The 21646-nt window shown below is 36.4% G+C and overlaps 8 protein-coding genes across 8 annotated transcripts; 3 read left to right on the top strand and 5 right to left on the bottom strand.

Annotated features, from left to right (window-relative positions):
- Positions 1-1083: 1083 nt before the first annotated feature.
- On the bottom strand, positions 1084-3361 carry RHIMIDRAFT_275797 (natural resistance-associated macrophage protein). Its single transcript, XM_023612570.1, has 4 exons — positions 3181-3361; positions 2552-3123; positions 1979-2497; positions 1084-1926 (listed from the first exon to the last, which is right to left on the bottom strand). Exons 1-4 carry the CDS (start codon positions 3264-3266, stop codon positions 1316-1318), a joined length of 1788 nt encoding a protein of 595 aa, XP_023468363.1. The 5' UTR covers positions 3267-3361; the 3' UTR covers positions 1084-1315.
- A 1651-nt stretch (positions 3362-5012) lies between these two features.
- Positions 5013-6040, top strand: RHIMIDRAFT_104191 (uncharacterized protein). Its single transcript, XM_023605159.1, has 2 exons — positions 5013-5635; positions 5699-6040. Exons 1-2 carry the CDS (start codon positions 5059-5061, stop codon positions 5785-5787), a joined length of 666 nt encoding a protein of 221 aa, XP_023468362.1. The 5' UTR covers positions 5013-5058; the 3' UTR covers positions 5788-6040.
- Positions 5794-6365, bottom strand: RHIMIDRAFT_199611 (TLD-domain-containing protein; the record flags this gene model as incomplete). Its single annotated transcript, XM_023606392.1, has 3 exons — positions 5794-6040; positions 6091-6155; positions 6222-6365. Coding segments are annotated over 3 exons (456 nt in total), but the record flags the coding sequence as incomplete, so codon positions are not given.
- An 862-nt stretch (positions 6366-7227) lies between these two features.
- Positions 7228-10194, bottom strand: RHIMIDRAFT_275785 (WD40 repeat-like protein). The gene is made up of 10 exons (XM_023612569.1): positions 9812-10194; positions 9583-9677; positions 9367-9513; positions 9190-9311; positions 8959-9129; positions 8659-8902; positions 8017-8598; positions 7832-7949; positions 7565-7775; positions 7228-7511 (listed from the first exon to the last, which is right to left on the bottom strand). Exons 1-10 carry the CDS (start codon positions 9850-9852, stop codon positions 7389-7391), a joined length of 1854 nt encoding a protein of 617 aa, XP_023468360.1. The 5' UTR covers positions 9853-10194; the 3' UTR covers positions 7228-7388.
- A 50-nt stretch (positions 10195-10244) lies between these two features.
- On the bottom strand, positions 10245-12806 carry RHIMIDRAFT_275765 (polymerase). Its single transcript, XM_023612568.1, has 9 exons — positions 12484-12806; positions 12293-12441; positions 12129-12238; positions 12021-12074; positions 11537-11950; positions 10903-11479; positions 10700-10853; positions 10523-10592; positions 10245-10473 (listed from the first exon to the last, which is right to left on the bottom strand). Exons 1-9 carry the CDS (start codon positions 12630-12632, stop codon positions 10345-10347), a joined length of 1806 nt encoding a protein of 601 aa, XP_023468359.1. The 5' UTR covers positions 12633-12806; the 3' UTR covers positions 10245-10344.
- A 1913-nt stretch (positions 12807-14719) lies between these two features.
- RHIMIDRAFT_235411 (uncharacterized protein) lies at positions 14720-15362 on the top strand (the record flags this gene model as incomplete). Its single annotated transcript, XM_023608350.1, has 2 exons — positions 14720-14833; positions 14904-15362. The coding sequence occupies 2 exons, from the start codon at positions 14720-14722 to the stop codon at positions 15360-15362; spliced, it is 573 nt and encodes a 190-aa protein (XP_023468358.1).
- A 2714-nt stretch (positions 15363-18076) lies between these two features.
- Positions 18077-20726, top strand: RHIMIDRAFT_235410 (RabGAP/TBC; the record flags this gene model as incomplete). Its single annotated transcript, XM_023608349.1, has 13 exons — positions 18077-18103; positions 18153-18281; positions 18329-18440; positions 18496-18788; positions 18852-18947; positions 18998-19294; positions 19351-19589; positions 19640-19728; positions 19777-20033; positions 20087-20172; positions 20224-20350; positions 20397-20447; positions 20496-20726. The coding sequence occupies 13 exons, from the start codon at positions 18077-18079 to the stop codon at positions 20724-20726; spliced, it is 2034 nt and encodes a 677-aa protein (XP_023468357.1).
- RHIMIDRAFT_104093 (uncharacterized protein) lies at positions 20452-21599 on the bottom strand. The gene is made up of 4 exons (XM_023605158.1): positions 21548-21599; positions 21386-21493; positions 21146-21327; positions 20452-21093 (listed from the first exon to the last, which is right to left on the bottom strand). Exons 2-4 carry the CDS (start codon positions 21429-21431, stop codon positions 20716-20718), a joined length of 606 nt encoding a protein of 201 aa, XP_023468356.1. The 5' UTR covers positions 21432-21493; positions 21548-21599; the 3' UTR covers positions 20452-20715.
- Positions 21600-21646: the final 47 nt, after the last annotated feature.

Raw genomic sequence — 21646 nt, 5'->3', positions numbered from 1 at the left:
TGTTAAAGATATCGAATTTCAGGGAAAAGAAACCGGTCCTTTGAGAGAATAAAAACTGCCCTTTGAGAAAATATTAGCCGCCTTTTGATTTTTAAAAACTCGCTCTTTGACCTTTTTTAGTGGCCGCCCTTTGACGTTGGAACGGCTACATAGTGAGAAATAAATCAAAGTGTTGCCGAAGTGGAGGCCGAAGATGTGGCAAATGCTCTCAGAGCCGCGCTTTATTTTCATATAAATATAATCATAAACTTTGAAACCCTTTTTTCCCTAATATCTTTCAAAGCCGCGTATCATGGAATAAGTTATGGATGATATCAATAACAATGAACCCATAATGATTTCTCACTGAAACAGACGTACTTGCACTCTTTAAAAGACGGCAAATCGAAGAAAGAACCAGGAAAGACGAAGAAAGACATGGCTCCGAATTACCACTGGAAATATCAGAGTATCTGGATAGTACGCCAACATATGAACTCAAAGAAAAGTTTACAAGATTTAAAAACAGGTCGCCAAGTACAGGAACGACAGCTGGAATAAGCAACAACAAATCAAGATAGTAAAAAAAAAAAAAAAATGCTATTGTTCACGCGTGTATATGTCATCTTGTTCGTGAACAAATGAGCCGATTTTGAAGCGTGATTATCAAAATGAAAACAAAGGCTATTGTGACGGAAATACACAGGTAAGAATCATTACGCAGAATGGCAAATGAAATGATTTGTATTGACATTACTACTGTCATGTCAGATTTATTTCGATTACTTCCAGTCTGTACCGGAAACGTACGACTTTGTACCATCATTTTTAGCGGGTAGTTTATTTTAAATTCAGGCAAATATAAGCTGTTTCAGCTTGGAAGCGGAGAGTGAGGTGGTAATAGACACTAACAGAGGTGGCAATCCTGAATGAAAATATCAATTGTCTCAATAAAGACACTTGATGTGGTTCTCGCGATACTTTTGTAAGCCTACGTAATCGTTTCGAAAGCTAGTTATCTCAGTGATTTGTTGAATCAGAGCTTTCAAATAAAGTATCAAACCGCAACCATATTACAATGATTATCCCACAGTAAACTTAAAGTATAAGTAAGAGCCACTCTTTATCAATAAAAGGACTAATTCAGTCCTGCTACTTTTATATTATCACACTGTGCTCTTGTAGAAAAGTGTATATGGCTTCGAAAAGCAAAGCAAAGTTGAATTTTAAAAAAAGTTTGGATATTTTTGATAGGTTGTGTATTTAATAAATATAAGTATGGACAGAGTGAGTAGGGAGGAAATGAGAAAAAAAGAGAGGGGATGAAATGAGGTATTTAAATTTGCATGAATAATGATACAACAAGATATCCATTTAATCCAATTAATAGCAAGGCTACCAGGACTGATATCACTTTGGTTACTTTACCATTAGCATAAACAAGTGGTTCAGGCAATGCATCTATAGTCAAACGATTATTTGGCTTTTCTTCTATTGAACTATCAGAAGAAGGCCGTTCTTCTTCTTCTTCTCCTTGGCCACTTGATTGAACAAAAAAGTCCTTTACTGCCCGCTTATTTAATTTGCTAAATTGAGGAAACCGTGTCCAGTCAGATTTGGATCTTGAGAATCTCAAGCGAGAAACGAGACGGTCAATCAGGGACATCTTTGCTTGTTCGGTAACAAGTGGAATCGAGTCAACCTCTTTGCCTTCGACCACCAAGTCCAGTTTCATTGTCGACCTTCTTGATGTTAGATAAACAAGGGGCACCACGGCAAATGGTAATTGAATACTTAGTGCTACCTGACTGGCTACCAGCATATTACTTAATCCTGAACGACCAGCAACACATGCTGCGACCATTGCGGGTGTAATAGCAATTAGTCGTGTAACTATACGACGAATCCATGGCCTTGTTGTCATACCCAAGAAGCCACTCATGATTACTAGAAACAGCATAAGTAAATCATTTCTTTTGATGATAGACACTATCATTACCTTGTCCTGCTAATGTTGCTGTCAATGTACTTGATTGGCCTGCGCATAAGAGAGCAAGTGCAAAAGTGACGGCGGCTGGAGGGCCGAGATACTGTAAGAGGAGAGCATGTGCACTAAATAAGTCTTGTATTTGTTGTTGTCCCTGGCCGCCTGACGTATAGTAGAAATTGGCTGATGCAACAATAAGGATGGAACAATTAACAAAAAAGGCAAATGTAAGAGCAACAAGCAAATCCATGAACCCATAATGCAGGTTCTTTTTCAAAGAGCGATCAAGATACTTTCTGACACTTTCAAAGTTGACTTGGCCCGATGAATCGACAGGAATAGATGTATGCGACATGATCATTTCCAAGGGCGTCATATTTTGTTGCACTGGCTTATTTGGTTGCAGATCAAATTGATTGCTCTTCACTATCCATTGTTCTCCTCTCTTGGACACTTTGGGCCTGCTTATCTTCCATTCACGGCATCGAGACTGAACAATAAAACTGTGTAAATAAAGATTATGAGGCATGACTTTTAAGAGTAAATTGAGTAAAATGTATGAAAGGTAGCTTATCTTTTTCTTACCTGTAGCACCAATAATACCAATGGCCACATACAGCACTTCAGGCTCCGTGAATATTTCCCTTGTTGGAAGAAAACCTTTAAAGACGTCCACAGCAACGATATCTGAATAGGCCAATTCGATGATAAAGCATATGCCTACAGCAGCAACTAGCATCATGACAAATATCTCAAAAATGCGTACCATTCTTCCTGAAGTCGAATTTTCATCATCTTCTACATCTTCATTATAAAACAACAAAATGATGAATACGTCCACTGCTGTAATAGCAACACCAGCTGGTAAAGGTAAACTAGGAAATAGCAAATTTAAAGCAATGGCTGACCCAATAACTTCAGCAATATCTGTTGCAATAATAGCGATTTCAGCCAAGACATACAAGAAGAGATTCAACCATTTGGGAAAGAATTTTCTGGAGGCAGAAGCTAAATCGAGTCCGGTTACTGTGCCCAAACGAATGGTTAAGTTCTGAAGGAATACAGCAATGATGTTGGAGACAAGAATGATAAACAATAATCTATATCCAAAAGATGATCCACCCTCCATATCTGTTGCCCAATTGCCTGGATCTAAACTGATAAACAAGGCTCACTGTTAATACATGGCTTTTATAATATACAATAAAACATACTATCCAACAGCAATCATGAATCCTGGGCCTATAAACTTGCCCAGTGTCTTCAAGTACTTTGTGATCCTTCCAAATGACTTCAACATTTGGGAGTTGAAAAATAAAATAAAAAGAATGCAATATGTAAAAATTAGTGAACAAGTATTAAAAGGATAATTTAGACTCAGTTAAGACTCATCCTTTGGGCGTGGACAAGATGAATGGTCACTACAAGATGGTCCTACATTTTTTTTTAGAAAACCGAGTGATTGGAGTTAGACCTAGTGAACAGTGTGAGAGTGAAAGTGAGAGGGTATGAAATTGACTGCATAGAAGTATTACACATCGTTTCAAGTTTAAGAATAAACAAAGATGATCTAGCGTAAAGATCTTTTAAGATTATACTTGTAAAGTTTCAGAGTCTGCAGTTAACCATTTATTATAGAGTTTTATGGTCACATCATGTTTAAAATATTCTCGTTTCAACGTCAAAATTTCAGTCTCATCATCATAGATCACCACTGACTGACCTTATTGTTTACATGAATGAGAGACTTGCCTGGGCTATTTGGCCTTTCGGTTGGTTAAACGGAAATTTCGTAGGGAGAATAAAATAACACCATTCCCTTGAGCGATTTATATGAAGATTATGAAATATGTATATACAGAATTTCATTCTTGTTTGGGGATTGAGAAAGCATTGTACCATCAAGATCATCCGTGAATGTCGATATATCAACTGATAATTCTAAAAGAAGTTGGCGTCCTTTTGGTATGTACAATATCTCAAACGTAAGAACTTCTTTCTGCATGCCAAGCACTGGGTATAATGATCAAGTCTTTTGCTATCAGCGTCATTATGCCTTGGGGATGATAGAAACAAAAATACAAATTTTTGGAAATTTTCAAACGTTGTGTAATAACAGCCACGTGTCAAGCATTTGAATAGTTCAAAGAGTTTATTCTATCAAAGTGAACTTTGCGTTACTGCTGTTGGTATACATTCTTTTGACCATCATTGTCGCTTTAATCATATCGTTAAGCAATGCGTGCAAGAAAGACAATTATCTAAAGGCCAACCTATAACTGATAGATCTTGTGTAAGAATGAATACATAAGACACCCAATCCAATGTTTAAGTGGCTGTTTCATTTCCCGGATTCACTGGTTGACAGCGTAGCATGACCGCAAACTTGTCTTCCTGGAGGGATATGCCTTGATTACTGACCCACGCAAATTCCTAATTTAAAGATGTCTGATAAACCGTTGGGTAAGCGTATTGCAAGTATAGATCCAGCTCAATAATCTGAATGAATTGAAAGCAGGTATTAATCAAGATACTTTTCTCAAGCTTGTGCGGCCAATGACCTAAAAACGTCAAGCTATAATGAAGAAGACTATATAAAATTTTAAAAACATAAAAGTGTAGTAGGAACAAGACATTGTTTATACGACATCCAGTTCAAAGTATAAACATCTATCTGGCTCGCAGACTAACATTTCTTTTCTTCCTTTAAGGCACAATCATATAATGGATCTAAAAATATATATTGTTTATTATAGAGTTCAAGGTCACTAGTTAACCTTTTTCTGCCTCTATGCGTCACTTCCTCGCTATGAGGAATGCTCTTGTATTGATACAGTCCATTGCACAATCATCAATACCACCATGGATTTTAATGAAGATATTCAAGCTTGTAATGTAAAAAGAAATATGACGTTATCCAACTATGATAGGCCACGGCTAGAGCTAGAGGTTATTTGACTACTTAGATTAGTTACTATTGGCTACTTCCACTTCATTGTTTTTTAAGCTGACGAGATTGGCTGAATTTGAAAAAAATAAAGAAATTTTGAACTATCTTTTTTTCCCTTTTTTTTTTCTTATAAACTAATACCATGTCGACTCTTGACTCCTTCATTTCAAAAAGAAAGCAACACCAAAGACGTGATACGGCAACAACGACTAATAAACTAGTCAAAGCGTCTATCAACCCATCTATTGCTTTCATTGAACCACAACTTACAGATCTCTCACCAGTAAAACCATCACCAGTGCTGATAGGCAATAAAAGCAGCAATACCACTCATAAAAAGAAAAAGGCAGTAAACACAAAGAAGCAAAATAATACTATTACCAAGTATTTGATACCAAATTCTTCAAATAATAAAGATAAAGAAACAACTGAAGAAGAAGAAGAAGAAGAAGAAGAAGCGATTATTGCAGTTGTACGTAAACCAACACCACATGCAGATATTTGGAAAGAATTATTAATAGAGTACTGTAATGATGATGAAGAAGAAGAAGAATGTAGAATTTATACTGTTCGTGAACGAATATCTCATGCAGACATTTGGAACGAACTGTTGAACGCCTATGGTAATAACGACGAAGACGATGGTCTTGAAATAATGACTTCAAACAAGAGAAAGAATCAAGAAATTGATAAAATCATGAAGCGACAAAGAATTATCAGTAATGATTTGATTTATTATTTGAATGAATATTTGCATGTATCCACTAACAATGCAATGGTAGCTCCCATTCGCCCACCTGTTCGTCATAAGCTGTCGATTGAAGAGTCACAGTCATATGTATCTGATATTATGTGTAAATTTCTTTGTTAAATAAACTTAATACAGGAAGCTCCATATTTCTAAACCTATGCATTCAAATGCATTTGTCACAGTTAACGCAGGATTATCAAATGTGGCACATGGTTCGGTATAACCATGAAGAAGATCTGAGTGAAGACAAAGGCCAAAGCCGCCTTCGCCATTTCCTATGGCTAATATATCTTGATCAGAGTAAATCATGTGGTTGTTTTTGCTTGTCCAGCTATAGAGACACACTTTCTGAGCTTGTTTATTCCATAAAAAGCTATACTCATGGGTCAATTATATAGAAGGCATGACATTATGTCTACTTACCACTCTCCTGTGCCATAAAAACTAGAATTCTTATGAATAGACTCTGTTAGATAAGCTCCAAAGGTCTATCAAATATAAGCATTCTTTTTTTAAATATATATACATTTATATGTATATCTTTTTAATGTTACCTCGCCATAACTGTCGCGTATGACAAGTAAGCACGGTCCAGAAGATTCTTTGCACTTTTGGTATAACGTGTTTAAACTAGCACCATGTTGATCAAGACTATAAACAAGCGACCATCTTGATGAGATAGAAACCCTTGAAGGAATTAAATGACGAATCTATAATAACACGATGGGTTACTCTTTTGTTATGAATGAGAATTGTTACTCAATGCGCACGTTTTCAGCTAAATTTATGTCAAGACAAGGTATAGACTGCAGATATCGATTCAAGAGACAGACAGTGGCTATAGAATCAACACTGTCGTGGCGCTTGTGGTCTTGTTTTTCGACAGTATCCATAATAGGCTCAGAAAGACTCTTGGGGATCCTTTTGCATGATTTTTTTTTCAAGAGCTTTAACTGGCTTGTTGCTTCATGACAACGATCACAATAGAATTGAGTGCACTGAATGTTGAACGAGGTCAATGCAGTAGCCAGAGGGCTATTATACAGTGTGGGCATTTTATGTGTGATAAAATAAAAGAAAGAAAGAAAGAATAAATCAATTTCTCTTTTGCAGGCCCCTAACAAAAAGAAGGTTTGGGCTTCTTGTATCGTGAGAAATACTATTGTTTGAAGGCTTTTCTCATTCAATCCAACGGCTCATTGCGCACGCATTGATGTATGTGTATATAATTATACATTGCTTGAACCTTTAATTATTTCTATAAGCAAGTCAATGGGGCGGAATGTGGCAAACGCTTACTCTTTGTTAATTAACTCAGTCTTTGTATGCATTGGGTATAAATGACGTATTTCTAAACAACAGCATGAATGGATGACCCTCTCCCTTATTTATGCTGAGATAGAGTTGGTTCAATCTTTATTTTACTAAAGGGATCAGTGTAAGATAGACATCCAGCTTTGATTTATTTATTTTTTTAAAGGGAAGCTCTTGTTGACTTGCTAACTGTCAAATGTGTTATTAGCTTGTGTCAATGTGTCATTCACATCCGCTAAACTTGCAAAAAGATATTATTTGAAGCATAGTTTTGTTTATTGTAAAGATATTTTCATTGCTATTATCGTCTTTATCACAACTATGATACTAATTAAGCATGAAATAAAAGAAAGAAAAAGATAGCGATGAAGACAAGGGGAGGAGATGTAATGGTAAAGCACTCTTTCTTATTTCAGTTGAAGAACGCGAACAACACCTTTGCTGTTGGCAGAGAGCAGCTTGGAAGTATCCTTTTTCCAGCATACCGAACTAACAAAGTATGCAGGATCACTATCGAGCATCATTCTTGTCTATACAAAACACATAAGTAACTGCCCCTTTTTAAAGTATCATATTCACATACAGGAATTGCATCAATAGGGAACGTGTATTTGGCGATGGGCGCTTGGGCATGTTTGTGATATGCATAGACCGTATTTGTTTCACTTCCACAAGCAATCCAATTCTCATTTACGGATAATCCAACAAAGTTCTTTTCGTTCAGATGGCCCGTAAAAGTTCTCATGCAGGTAACTGTTTCTCTTTCCCATAGCTTTATTGAATTGTCTGTAGAACTACGAATAAAGTGAGTTCAACCTGATTTGTAATGATCTATACCGTTATACTTTACGCAGAGACAAGTTCGTTGTCATTAAGCCACTTGACGTATGAAACAGCCTTTTGGTGTCCGTGATAGGTATACAAAGGCAAGGTAGGATTCCTTAAATCGTAGCAAATGATGTTGTGGTCTATTAACAGTACAATCAGCAGTTATAAGCAAAAAAAAAGTAAAGTATTACTTATTATAGTCTATACCTGCAGTTCCAACAGCCAAATAGTTTTGGTTATTTGGTGCAAACTTGGCACAACAAATGTTGCCTTTATGAGGAAGGGTAAAAATCGAACGCGGGCTGTTCAGTGACCAAACCTTAACTGTCGTATCATCGCTACCAGAAGCCAACCAACTTGGATTTGTTTGACATATGTCTACGCTCCAGGCGCGTTTGCGATGCTCAGCAAAGGATGCCGTCTTTTGCCCTGTTCCAACGTCCCAAACACTGATGACACCTACATAATCCGAGCTGGCGATTTGCCCCTTGATATAAGGGCTCCAAGCAACACAGCTAATCTTGTTCTCACAAGCAATTCGGCGCACAGGGCAGTGCATCATCGTTCTACTTTCACCAGGACGGCAAGTCATTCTGAAATCATATATCTTGATATCTTTCAAAATGCCTCCTACGGCAAAGAGCTCTTCGTCTTTGTCAAATTCAATAGAAGATACAATGGACGTACTATGACTTGTGTCTGAATAATGAAGTGTGTCAAGTACATCAAAGCTACCGTATCTTGCAATTTCGTAGAGATGAGATGAGAAGACTTCCAGTTGACTATGTCCTGAAGTTTATAAGTTTAAAAAAAGAGAGGAGCTCTTTTATCATTTTATGTATTGCTTACTTTCATCTTCATCCAAATCAGCAGAGTTCGGAGGATTCATCATACAATAGTACAAACTCCTCAAGTCGCTAAACCTTTCATCCATACGTGAGACAACTGGATTCTCATTTGATGCAGAAATGTTGACATCTTCAAAGACAGATCGAGCACGGGAAGTTGATCTATTTTCTTCATTTTCAACCTCTTCTGTACTCTGATCCACAAGCTGTTGTTCATCGTCACGTCTAGTTAAATCTACAATATCCTATATTGAACATATTTGTTAAGGTATATTTTATATCAAACAAATAATGTACTTGCGGCAAATTTTCTCTTTCTTCTGCGTTGGTTATTAGAAACAGGAGTGGCCAATGGGGATGAAGAGGAAGAAGGGCCTGTGATTGAAGAAGGAGAAGTACTTGATTGTCTGTTGACAAGGATATCTAAATCAGCTACAATATACCTATTCTGTAGCATAAGATTCTTTATGGTCTATACATAGCAAGTTGTCGTATTAGATTTAAAGAACGTAATAGTCATTTAGACTGGTACCATATCATTGCTACTCTTCAATCTGACCAAGAATGTGTCTAATAGGTCAGCTTTCATTTTGGATTCTTCATCCTGCATCTTTTTCTTTTCATCCAATGCTCGATTAAATAAGCTGACAATATCTAAAAAGACATAAGATACACACATACATAAGGTTAGACGGTAGTTGAAACATACCTGAATAGGGTAATGAACTGGCAATAGAAGATGCTATAGATGAATGATCATTCTTGATTCTTCTCACTAGAGCTTCCATAGGATCAGTCTTAAATATTGGGATATTTCTTTCCATGACTTGTATTCTTAATTCAGCTAATCTATTTACTAAAAGGTATACGTATTAGAGTATATAAAAAGATGAAGAAAGAAAAGAAAAAGAATGAAATGGCTTACATTGAAAATTTGGATATATTTCATTTCTTGACAATCTCGATCTGCATAATGGACAATCAGACTGATATTTGATATGCTCACTTATGCATTCATAACTATATATTCATTTATACAAAATAGACATCCATTAATACAGATCCATTCTCTACAACATACAACACGCACACACGCACACACACACACACACATATATATATATATATATATAGATTCATTCTAAAATATTTACCAAAAGGAATGCCCACATTTAGTCGCAAATACTTCTTTCATTATATCTTGACATATAGGACTAAGTCATATTGTTCTTCATTTTAGATTGTGTTTCTCTTTTTCTTTTGTGCATAATGTTTACCAGCTTAGTTCATCATCCACTCTATCCATGTTTGCATAAGATAAAGATTGATTGGGGATATTGTTATGACTGCATCGGCGTGGAGGCTGGCTTAGTAACGATACAAAAGATGATACGGAAGCCGGAGGTGACTGTACGTCTGCTGAAGCAAGTGTTATAAGTCCAAGTGAATTATCATGTTGTTGCTGTTGTCGTAATCTCTGCCTTTGTTGGTCTTGTTCACCTTGGCTTGAATTTGACATTTGACACTTGAATAGAAAAAAAGAAAAGAAAAAAAAAAAAAAAAAACAAAAAGGGATTTTTTTTTCATTTACAACAAATAATCAAAACACGTCATTGGCTAGTTTTTGCATTATTTTTATTTTCCAAGTATTGGGTTTTTATAAAAAGGAAGAGAGGGGGCTAGGATATTATTCAACAGTAGATGCAGTTGCATTGACAACCGTTTCCTTGACAGCAGAGGCTTGCACTTCATCAGGAGTCTTGGTGACGCGGATCTTCTTGGCTGGCGAATCTAATTCACTAGGACCATTCTTGCGCTATTTTCCTTTTGTCAGTTTATCGTTTATTTAATTTTTTTTGATTTACCTTTTCAGGGCTTGATATGGTTGTCTTCTTGCCATCATCTTGCGTTGTAAGCTCCGAGGGCAGTTTGGACCTATAATTTTGAAATACAAAAAACGAACGAAAAATATAGAGAAATTAGTTTTAATACGTACCATTTTTATTAAAAGATATAATTTTTTTAATAGAATTTCGTTGCACCTTTTAATGGTTGTTATTGATATTTTCATCTGCTCTTCATCATATTTATCCCAAGCTTTGACTACTTTCTGGAACTCTTGTGCAGGCCAGACTAGGTTGAGTTTTCTTCCAGAGTCTGCTGCGGCAGTTTCGTTATTATCATTGCTTTCTCCTCCTAACACACATCAATCATCATTTTTTCTTAAATGTTTCTTTTTACTTACCAACTTTGGGCTTACTAATCTCTAATCCAATATAAAAGGTGGTCGTATACACTTTCTTTATATTCTTCACATCATCCTCCGTGATAACCTTTTTTTCTTTTAATAATTCTGTGTGATCTATTTCTAAGCTTCCTTCTTCTACTGAGATAGATCTGTCTTTTAGCAATACTCCTTTCATCGCATCCTCTACTTCTTTCTCTGTCAAGCAATAGTGAACTTTATCGAATCCCTTGACATATGGATGTGCCAATTCAATCATATCCACAACCTCCAGCTTCAATACTAACTGTCTCAGCTTTGCTTCCACTAAACCAGACCACATCAGCTGTGCCTCCGATGAGTGAGAGGCAGATGTAATTTGCAGATAGTGTTTATACTGATGAAAGAAGTCACTCTTGACAAACAGGTCCGACCATTTACCTGTTCCAAAGATAATATTGGATGCAATGTCAATTCCGTTTTTGAATTCTTGGATCATGATTTTCCTTGTTGACTCTGTCACATTGTGTGTGGCACACATGGACGGATAAGCTGGTGTGATAATGGGCATGCGATGACTTCGATCGGCTGGATATAACTATAACAAGAAAATTTAACCTATGGCTCAAGATCACTATTTTTGTTTTCATTTTACTTTAGGGTTCCACACACGAACTTGAAGAGGACCATCTTCAAGAGGTCGAAGCAAGACAGGCTGAGGCCATTTCCATTGGTACATGATCAAGAAAAATCGATTGACAATAGAAGCTGCACAGGCATTTGGATACAATTGGCATATACGAGCAGTAAGCATTGCCCAGGCAACACCACCCAAGAAACCCATGACGTTGGAGTAAATTGCTTTGGATTTTGCCCATAATTTGATTGTTCTCAACGCAATTCGAAATGTATTTACGTTGGGCACAAGTCGTAAGATGTCATCTGTCACTCTTGATCCGTTCAAACTACGGACACATCGTTCATCCAAGTTCTTTAGAATGTTGTTGTCTGCAAGCTCTAAGTTATCAGGTACTCTAGCGACTGCTAATCTGGCACAAATAAAATCAATCTAAGATCATGGTTATTTCATTCTTTGTCTCTCTTTCTATCGCTTTGTTGTATGTTTTTCTTTGTCTTACAGGTATCCCTGAAAAATGCATCTTGATGACAGGTACATAAGCGTCAGGAACAGCCTATACGAGTATATGTGGTCAATTTATGTGCTTTTGATATATAAATACACTTACAGATATTTCAGTCACTTCAGGACGTTCTTTCAGCATGTCATACATGATTGTAAAAAAGTCTTCTCTCTGCACGTGTTTTGGGAATACACATAGCGTATCAATATCAGCGCCTTTTTATAAGTCATGGTTAATATGGAATGAAACCTAGAGTTGATTTCTATCACCTGCTCCATGAACCCCAAGACGATAACTACCATAGGTAAATATCTTTCCTCCTGCTTCTCGAGCTAAAGAATCAGGGAAACCCTTCATCTTGCTCACTTTATAAACAAACTCTTTTACTAATTTGTTTAATTTTCCCAAAACAACCACTCTATAAAACATTAGTCTTGTTAATGATTGAATGAAATCATACCTCTTTTGTGCTTCTTGTTCACTTTCAAACAATCCATAGCTTTTGAGTGTTTCCAGTAAATCCTCAGTCAATTTGAGTTCATGCTCAGTAGGCGGATCAGTTGAAATGGGGGCTGTTACTCCATACTGAATAGGCTTCTCTTGGCTCATTTAATTAATTTTTTTTATTAAAAAAGAAAAAAGAAAAATCAGTCAGTTGGTGAAACGGAGACGAAAAATGTGATACACTCCCGCAGGTGGATTAAATCCACAAATTGGGTTGATCCCACCCCCAAGAAAAAAAATTGAAGATTGCTATGTATGCTAGCATAGAAAGATATGAAGAAAAGAAGTATTTTATTTGTTTTTCATTTATATATATGGAAAATAAAGCGTGGCTCAGAGAGCATGTATTGTGTTAGGCACGACACACAATTTATCAGAGTCTAATACGGGTAAACAGTCTTTAATTTATAATTAAAGCCTGAAGTGGACGCACGATAATAATAATATATCTTCTTCGCCCGAGGCAGGTCAAAAGAGAATAAAGAATTGGTAACTAAAAAATTCTTATGAGATCAAGGGTAAGAAGTTATTGAAGAAATGATGTTGAGCCAAGTGTAAGATACACTAGTGAGGAGAAGGAGGGAGTCAATTGAGAAGCTTTTGCCCGAGGTGAGGGGGCGAAGAAGGCAGATACTTTTGGTGATGGAGGTAGTCAAGTTCATGAAGTGTGCAGATAGCTGGCCAACGGAGGGCCCATGGGAGAGCGGCTTGAAAGGATTCAGAGTCTAATACGGTTAGACAATCTTTTATTAAACTCAAATGGGCACGTAGTATTTTATACTGAAATTGCCCAGGTAAGCTCAACAAGGTGGAGCGTATAATGTGGTGAGGGTGGGAAGGCGCTGATGGTGGAGGGGGAAAGCATACAATCTAATGGGGGTGAGTAGAGGGAGATAAACTAATCATTATAATTGGTAGGCTAAGACTTGGTGGTGTTAGGGTTCATGCTTATTTCAACCTGGGCGGGTACCGCAATTATTCATAATTTGTTTATTTCCAACGACCAACAGCCGAGAACCATAGAAAGCGTCATTAAAACCCTCAAGAGCAAGCTACTGGGAACGGTTTTGTGGGATTCGAACGCAGGACTTTGGCTTCAAATCATAGATTTTTGACCACTGAGCTAGGGGCATAGGCCCCTCAGAGTCTAATACAGTGTTTCCACTTTGAATTCAGATGATGTTAGTTTTCAGATTTTTAGGTTATCTTTTTTGGATGAATTCAATTTTCTTTTCAGACAGAAGGTTATGTTTTTTAGGCAGATGAGTAATTGATCATCCTGAAAGTATTGTGGGAGAGAAAAGGTGATTCAAAGCCAAGTTGCGGCTTTCTGAAAAACACTTGAATGTAATCAGTATCGCATGCCACTGCCATAAATTAAAAAATGATAATGTGAAGTCTATGACAAAAAGAAAGCTGTCCTGTTTTTAAGAGACAATATAATAAAATTTAAAAGATTAAATGTTGTTTTTTACAAAGTGAAAATAGATTAACTTTACGGCAGTTGTTTCCTGTCTTTCAAGAAATAGTCTTGAGTTTGTGGTCAAGAAGTAAGGCTCGTAGATTTTCGCTTTATTCAAATATTAGCATTCTTAAAAGGACACTTTAAAGCAAAAGTTGATTGCGTACCTAAAACACTTGATAATTGTTGAAGTAAAAAGGGATACATTCTAGAAGGTACTGATAAAGAGGAGGGTTCAGTTTTATATATATATATATATACTTGGCCACTACCAAACTATTTCAGGTACGTGTATGTAGCGTCTATTTTGTTGGAATATCGCTACGAATTTAGATGGCGTGAGAGTGCTTTCATAGTATCATCTTCAATAATATGTCTGCCTTGAGAACAGAAGCAAAGTTGTCTCAAGGATGAAAAAGAAAGAAAAGTCACTCCATGCCCCAAATTTGTGTAGTATTTTAGGCCTTACGAACAAAATATAAAGCCATTACAAATCTAAATCTGAAAATGTTGTTAATCAATATCATTTTTTTTCTCTTCTTTACTTTTTTTTGTTGTTCTTTAGTTTATGCGTCTAATATCTTAATTTAAAGTGAATCCTTTAAAAGTAATAGCCATCAAAAGCTCCGTGTCTGGGCTTGGATGGAAGATTGAGTACATACCAAGACTAAAAGAACTTGTTTCAACCACCAATACACTTGTCACACATACTTTTGCATTAACTAAAATCATGTTTATCAATGAACGCGAAAAGGGCGAATCATTCGATTTAAAAAAGTATTCCCAAAAGGATTTCTACGTCCAGGTTTTCACTTCGGTTATCAAGCAGCAAAGAAATACTCCTGTAAAGACGCTCAAAACAAGAGAACTCAGAGAATTGACTGAGAAGCACATGAAAAATATTGCCAATTAAGCGGTTACTCTCCAACACTCAAGAATTCACAGCAAATCGCAGCGTACGAATAACCAAAATCGATACGGCGTACAAAAATGCTGTCGCATTACAGTTCGGTAGTCGATTTCGTATGTTCCTCAACCAACTGACTGGGCAAAAAGAGAAGATCGAAAGTAAAGAGCAAGAACTGCACAGGGAGAAAAATCCCAAAAAGGAGATAAGTGACACCATTTACAAAGAAATTACGGAGCTTTGTAAACGCTTAAAGCTCATGCTTGTACCTGGAAACACTCAGAACTTGCTCACAGATATTTTGAATGGTGAAAAAGTTTCTCGTATCCGAAAATTCTTCAGCATCTACGGATCTAATTATAAATTCGGAAGTATTTATTATGATTGCAAATCAGAACCTCTCAATCACTTCAAGGCCTATTACAAGATGGCAAAATTATACGAACAGTCTGAACACATTCCTTAATTCTCTATTTATTCTTTCTTCTTTCAGACTTATAATAAAAACCGTGATTGTTAGCTATTGGCTCTCCACTGTTTTAAGATAATAAAAGCATAAACACAACAAATCTTAGCTATATCGTCGTAGCCAATGTAAATCGGTTTTTTAATACAAACAAATATCGACTCTGGAATGAGGATTTTAATAACAACGCAGTCATGAGGAAGATTGACATGAATAAAGAAGAGGCAGAAGTAATCGTCCAGATGTATTCTCCATCGTCTATTGAGTCCGTTGCTCTTGAAAAGTACTGGTTTTTGATGATGAGTTTTTCGCTGTTTATACACAATAACACTCAGATCGATAACTGCGCCGATCTTTCCAAGGTCAGCTATCAAGCAAGAGCAGCTGCTTTTACCAGAAGAAAGATAAGGTTTGGAAAGACTACTTCGAGTTGACATATAGGCTGAGATACTTGGAATTATTGGCTACTAGTCATCTTGGATTTGAAAGCTAGCGATAATGTGGACTTCTGGGCTTATGGAAAGAAAAAGTCTCTACTTGCTCTCTTTACTCGGGTATCAAAAGAAAAATCTCTACTTATCCAAACCACCCTCTCTCTTTGGAAATCAAACTATTGCTTACTTAAATAAAAGCCTCATTTTGCTACTCCCACACTTTAATTTTTTGTTCTTTAATTTTAATAAAATATATTCACTTGACGTACTTTTCTTTGCCTCTGATAATCCAAAGGAAACAGCAGTTTAATGATTTCTTCATATGCATCATTATGAAGCAATTTGGGGTAATAATTACTATATTACCTCCCATAGGTAGTTCTCATTAGCGACATGCCATATATTAATATCAGTCTGTGCTACACATGCTTACAAGCGTTCTTCTGGGCTCAGATTCACATCCATGTATCGTCTTTGAGCATTATGTCATTGAACTCTTTTCATTGACAGGTCGTATTTCTTGTATAGTAGATCTTCACCTAAATGTGTTGACGATCTATTGGGAATACAAAAAAAGAGCATCTTTCTGTATCTTTACTACCAAAAGATGGGCTCTTCTTGCTCTATATTTTAAAGAACTATTAGAAGAATGCTAGCTGCTTTGTTTGTATAAATTCTAATCATTTGCAAACCAAGTTATTTGCGCTGTTCTCAAGCACGAACTGAAAGATCTTTGACCAGATCTTGATAACGTAGTCTGTCTCCGTAAACTTGGTGTTGAAGGGGCTGCTCAATATTTTTTCTTCTTATACAGTAAATTCTCGATGATGGAATACTTATCAGTAGCACAAATAACATTGACTGTGAAGTCCTTCGAAAATTATATTTCAGTATCGTGAATGTTCCGTATTGTTGTATTTCGTAATCGAGAGTCTACTGTAAAGTCTTCAACCTTAAAAAAAGATGTATGAGCTGTAAAAAACACGCAATGAATAAATAGATTGCTTTCATAGCTACTTACACATAGGCATAGACTTCAAATTATGCTTCATTTTCTGTAAGGACATATTTAGTTTGATAAGAGAGTTTTGACATATGCTTTCTTCAAGTCTTTCACAATAATATTTTCAATTGTCTTCAGCCTTCATTGTACATCGTCGTCCAACTGATCCCAGCTCTTCTGCTTGTTCCACTTGCTATTGAGCTCCAACCACTCCTCTTTCGTAAAAAGATTGCGCTGGCCATTTCTTTCAGGACTACTGTTGGTTAGGTCGAGAATACTATTGAATCCATTGCAGATAGAACCCTTTTAAACATTATCCAGCTTGTGATATTGTTTTCCAGAGTATTTTGTGGGATACACTACATGTACCAGAAAGTACACCAGAAGTTAGACTAATGCTACGTGCGCTACCTCTACCCATTACCTATGATGCTGTTCAATGAAACTTTTGACCATTTTGGTTTGAGCTATTTTCAAGGAGGAGAAATAAAAAGAAATGTTGTTCTAATTTTATGTTGTCAGTTTGATCAACAAAGAACCAAGATCAATTACGTGTAATTATGCAAAGTTTGCATTTTGTATCAGAGAGAGTGAGCTGAACAGAGCTAGGCTAGGTAACGACTTTGGCAGTGTAAAGTTGTAAAGTGATGTCACAGATAGTGCATAGAGATAAGCGCCCGTAGCATGTAGTACTCACCTTATTTTATGATACAAAAAACTTAAAGACTAGTCAATACTTTGAGGCTCGTGTAGAAATGTGTAAATTTACATGGAAACTTTTAGCTTTTTAGTAGAAACCTTTTGATTCGGACTAAAAATGCCCTATAGTATCAACCAAGGATATCAAAAAACGCACATGTAATTGATTGAACTCCATATATTCCTGCGCTATATTCAGTTTTAATAATATTCTATGTGCTCGTAATGTTATCTATAAAATATAACATATTGGCATTACTGTAAGAGAGCAAACAGCGTCTTTGTTGACAAGATTTTATAGAAAATCTAAGGAGCAAGGATGTGTGTACTGGTATCACTTGAAATTGACATCAACTGAATGTGACTCTTTTATTCCGTCGCCTTCCTTCTCTTTTTCTTTCTTTCTTACTGCTTTATTCATACAATTCATATCTATGTCCTTATAGATCATTATGTAACACGAAAGACATCAAGACACTTCTTTGTGTTACTCTCGCTGGGACTGTCTTTTCATGCGCTTTATTTTTCCTTTTTTTCCCTTTTCTCTATCTCTTTTTTTTTTATACTTACTTGTCATCATGGAGCTCGATAATGATAACTTTGCTGTAAATAAGCATATTATTTCATAAAACATAATCATAACATATTAAATAGATGATAAATGATCCCGTATGCTCAGAAGACAGTTCTGTCAAGTTACTTTATTCAAAGTCAAAAGTTTATGTTCATCCTTCAAATCAAGTCCAAGACTTTGTACCAGGTTACTTGACGATTATTGATAAAGTAAAGAAATAGAAACTACACATAACACCATGCTCATATGTAAATAGATATCACATGGTCACTATGTGGCATGGACACCTGAAGCATGTATACCAAGCAAAGACGTCGAATCATTTGTTCAGATTGATTTTAACCCAGAAAATAAACAAGACATCCACTGTAATTTGAATCAACTATGTTATATTTGAATTATACCAACCATATTTATGAATAGCCTCAACCCTCGTATCTTCCTTACCAGAGTCACATCAACTCTACGCATTCTCTTCCCATGTAAATACTATTCAATCTCTCGTTATTAATCCACCCTCCTTTTCTACTTGGTATGGTCACATCGTTATCAACTTTAAAGATGGTCATACATCAGGCCCATTTTGGTTTCATGACGATGAAAGCGTAAGCACAATCTATCAAAAGAATACCCAAGGAGGCAAATTTGCTGAAGAGGATGAGCAGCTCAGATGGGGTGGCGATGAATTTGTCGAGGTGCTTTCAAAATCAATACCCGTAAGAAGGCAAGTAAAATAAGAAATAAAATAACTATTACTTATCCAAAGCAGATCAAGCAAGGATCCATGCTTATATATTATAGGTCAAGAGCCTATCACTGCTACTTCTCATACAAATAATGTATTCGAATCGGCTCAAATGGACCCATTTATCGCTGTCAGTAGTCATATACATGCCACACTCTTTTACTCACTCTTCTTCCATAGACGCTTAAGGAAGCCCGCTGGTCTATCCTTTCAACACTGTCCAAAGTGACCAAGTTTTCTCGAGAAGCTGCCAACCATCTCTTTATATCACAGTCTAATGACCTGACCGAGAACGAAACGGTTCGACGCACCATGGATGATTATGATTCAGCACGTATCTTTTTAGCAAAATGGGCGGCTGGGCTCGCAGATGAATCTGAAAAGGCCACGCCAGATGAAAGAAAGTATCGTCATGTCGGCATCTGGGGACATGGTTGGGAAGAAGAGACAGCATTGGGGGTATTTGAAATATTAAACGTAAGAAGGGGGGAATAATTGATGATGATGAGGGCACTCATCATACTTTAACATAGTCCGACAATGATCTTTCAATACCTACCCATACTCGAACAGGGCCTGTTTCTTCACAGGCCTGGAATGGTTTCTTTGACACACAAGGTAAACTAGCAGTGGGTGAGCCTGTAGTGCGTAAGAGGATATTTTGTGGTGGTGTCGTTCCTGAGATTAGAAAAGAAGTTTGGTTATTCTTGACAGGGGTCTATCCTTGGGATTCTACTAAAGAAGAACGACGGTTGATTGTCGAAAAGAAAATGTACGAGCATTTCTCTCTCCATTATACATGTACTCAATGTTTTTTTGTAGGAAAGAGTACGAATCATTAAAGAGCCAATGGCTAAATGATCAAGACTATCAAAGTACACCCTTATTTCAAGATCAAAAACATAGGATAGGTAAAGAATACATATAAAGATGAGCATAAAGCTGATATACTTTAAAAGATAAAGATGTTCATAGAACAGACCGTACCCTTGACCTTTATGCAGAGGAAAATATGGAGAATCCTAACCCATCGACAATGCATAGTGGAACGAATAAGCATTTGGAAATCTTGAAGGGCATCTTGTTGACGTATAATGTCTACAACACGACATTGGGATATGTACAAGGCATGTCTGATCTACTGTCTCCTATTTATGCTGTTATGGGCGAAGAGTATTTGGCATTCTGGTCATTTGTTGGCTATATGGAGCGTATGGTAAGGAAACTATCTATTCTTTTATATGTCCTTACTCTCTTTTGTTTCTTTAGAAATCCAACTTTTGCACTGACCAATCTGGTATGCATCATCAACTGCTCATCTTGGACCATATGCTTCAGTTTATGGACCCAGCCTTGTACAAACACTTGCAACGTACAAACAGTTGTAATTTCTTCTTCTGTTTTAGGTGGCTGTTAGTCTGGTATAAACGAGAATTTCCTTGGGTCGATATGCTCGTTTTATGGGAAGTGCTCTGGACGGATTACTTGACAGACAAATTCTATTTGTTTATAGCACTGGCTATACTTGATAAGGTTTAAATCAAAACAAAATGTTAAGTATACACTAATACTTGCTTAGCATCGTGATTATATCATTGAATACTTGAAAAACTTTGATGAAATACTTAAAGTAAGATGGTTTACCATATATACATAAGCTAATATTTATATACATTAGTACATCAATGATTTATCTATGAGAATAGATCTTCAAGATATTCTTCAACGTGCAGAGATTTTGTTTTATCAATTCAAACAGAGGTTAAATGCTGTCGATAACAAGAGAAATCAGTTACAGCAAAAGTTATCTAGCTCAACCATGACACGCCAACAGAGACAAGAAGTCCAGCAAGATTTACAAAAATTACCCTTGATTGATGATGTTTTGCGTGAACTTGTCAAGCAATAAAGCAGTTTATTGCAAATCCCACACATTGTTCAGCTAAAGGTAGATGTGATTTTGTCTTGTCCAGGATTGGCAGAGTAGAGAATTGAGGCATAAATGTTCTTCTAAACTGAGTTGATGTATTACCTGTACTTTTATGGAGCAGATGACTTGACATGAATAGAATACTTCCTGCTGGTATTTCTACTACTTGACCATCCTCCACAATGACCGTCCCGTTAAGTCTGTTGACATCATCCAAGGCAGTCCAGCAAGCAATTGTCACTTGATTTTTTATACTTGTATCATGATAATAATCAGAGTCTCTATGCCACGCAAACTGTGAATAGGACGACGACAAAGGTGGCTTGACGATGTATTGTTCATTCAGCTTTTTATACATAGTGAGCAAAACATGCTAGATTGTTTATTGCTTCTATTACCAAATAAATATCCTTTGAATCCAATAATTGTGATGCCCATATGGCGTATGTATCAAATAACAAGCTTGATACAGTTGCATGGTTTGATGGGTAGATACTATCTCTTATCTTGACATATTCCTGTTTATTCATTTTATATTCCTTTGTCTCGGGTATGTCAATGTAACCGCATGTCCAAGGTTCTATTATAAAAAAATAATGAGTTACCGTGTATTTGCATTATATGCTATTGACAGAAACCAAGCACACAGCCAAGATCTTTGACAAGATCTACTTGTTCTGACATCAAGTAATTTGCCAATTCATCTGCTTCATTATGAAGTAACTCTACTTGTTGTTTATCCAAAGCTATACAAGTGTATTTAGTCAAGAGCCCTCTCTCTTTGCTTTTATTTTTATTACCGCCCAATAAAATAGTGTACCCCTTTTCTTTAAACTCTTTACAGTGTCTGTCTGTCAACATGAGCTCCCAATAAACTCAGACCTTTGGGCCCATTCTTT

Source organism: Rhizopus microsporus (genome assembly GCF_002708625.1).
Source record: "Rhizopus microsporus ATCC 52813 unplaced genomic scaffold scaffold_4, whole genome shotgun sequence".
In the NCBI taxonomy this organism is placed as follows: domain Eukaryota; kingdom Fungi; phylum Mucoromycota; class Mucoromycetes; order Mucorales; family Rhizopodaceae; genus Rhizopus; species Rhizopus microsporus.
The sequence above is the reverse complement of the archived record's forward strand: the minus strand, read 5'-3'. Positions and strand labels throughout refer to the sequence as shown.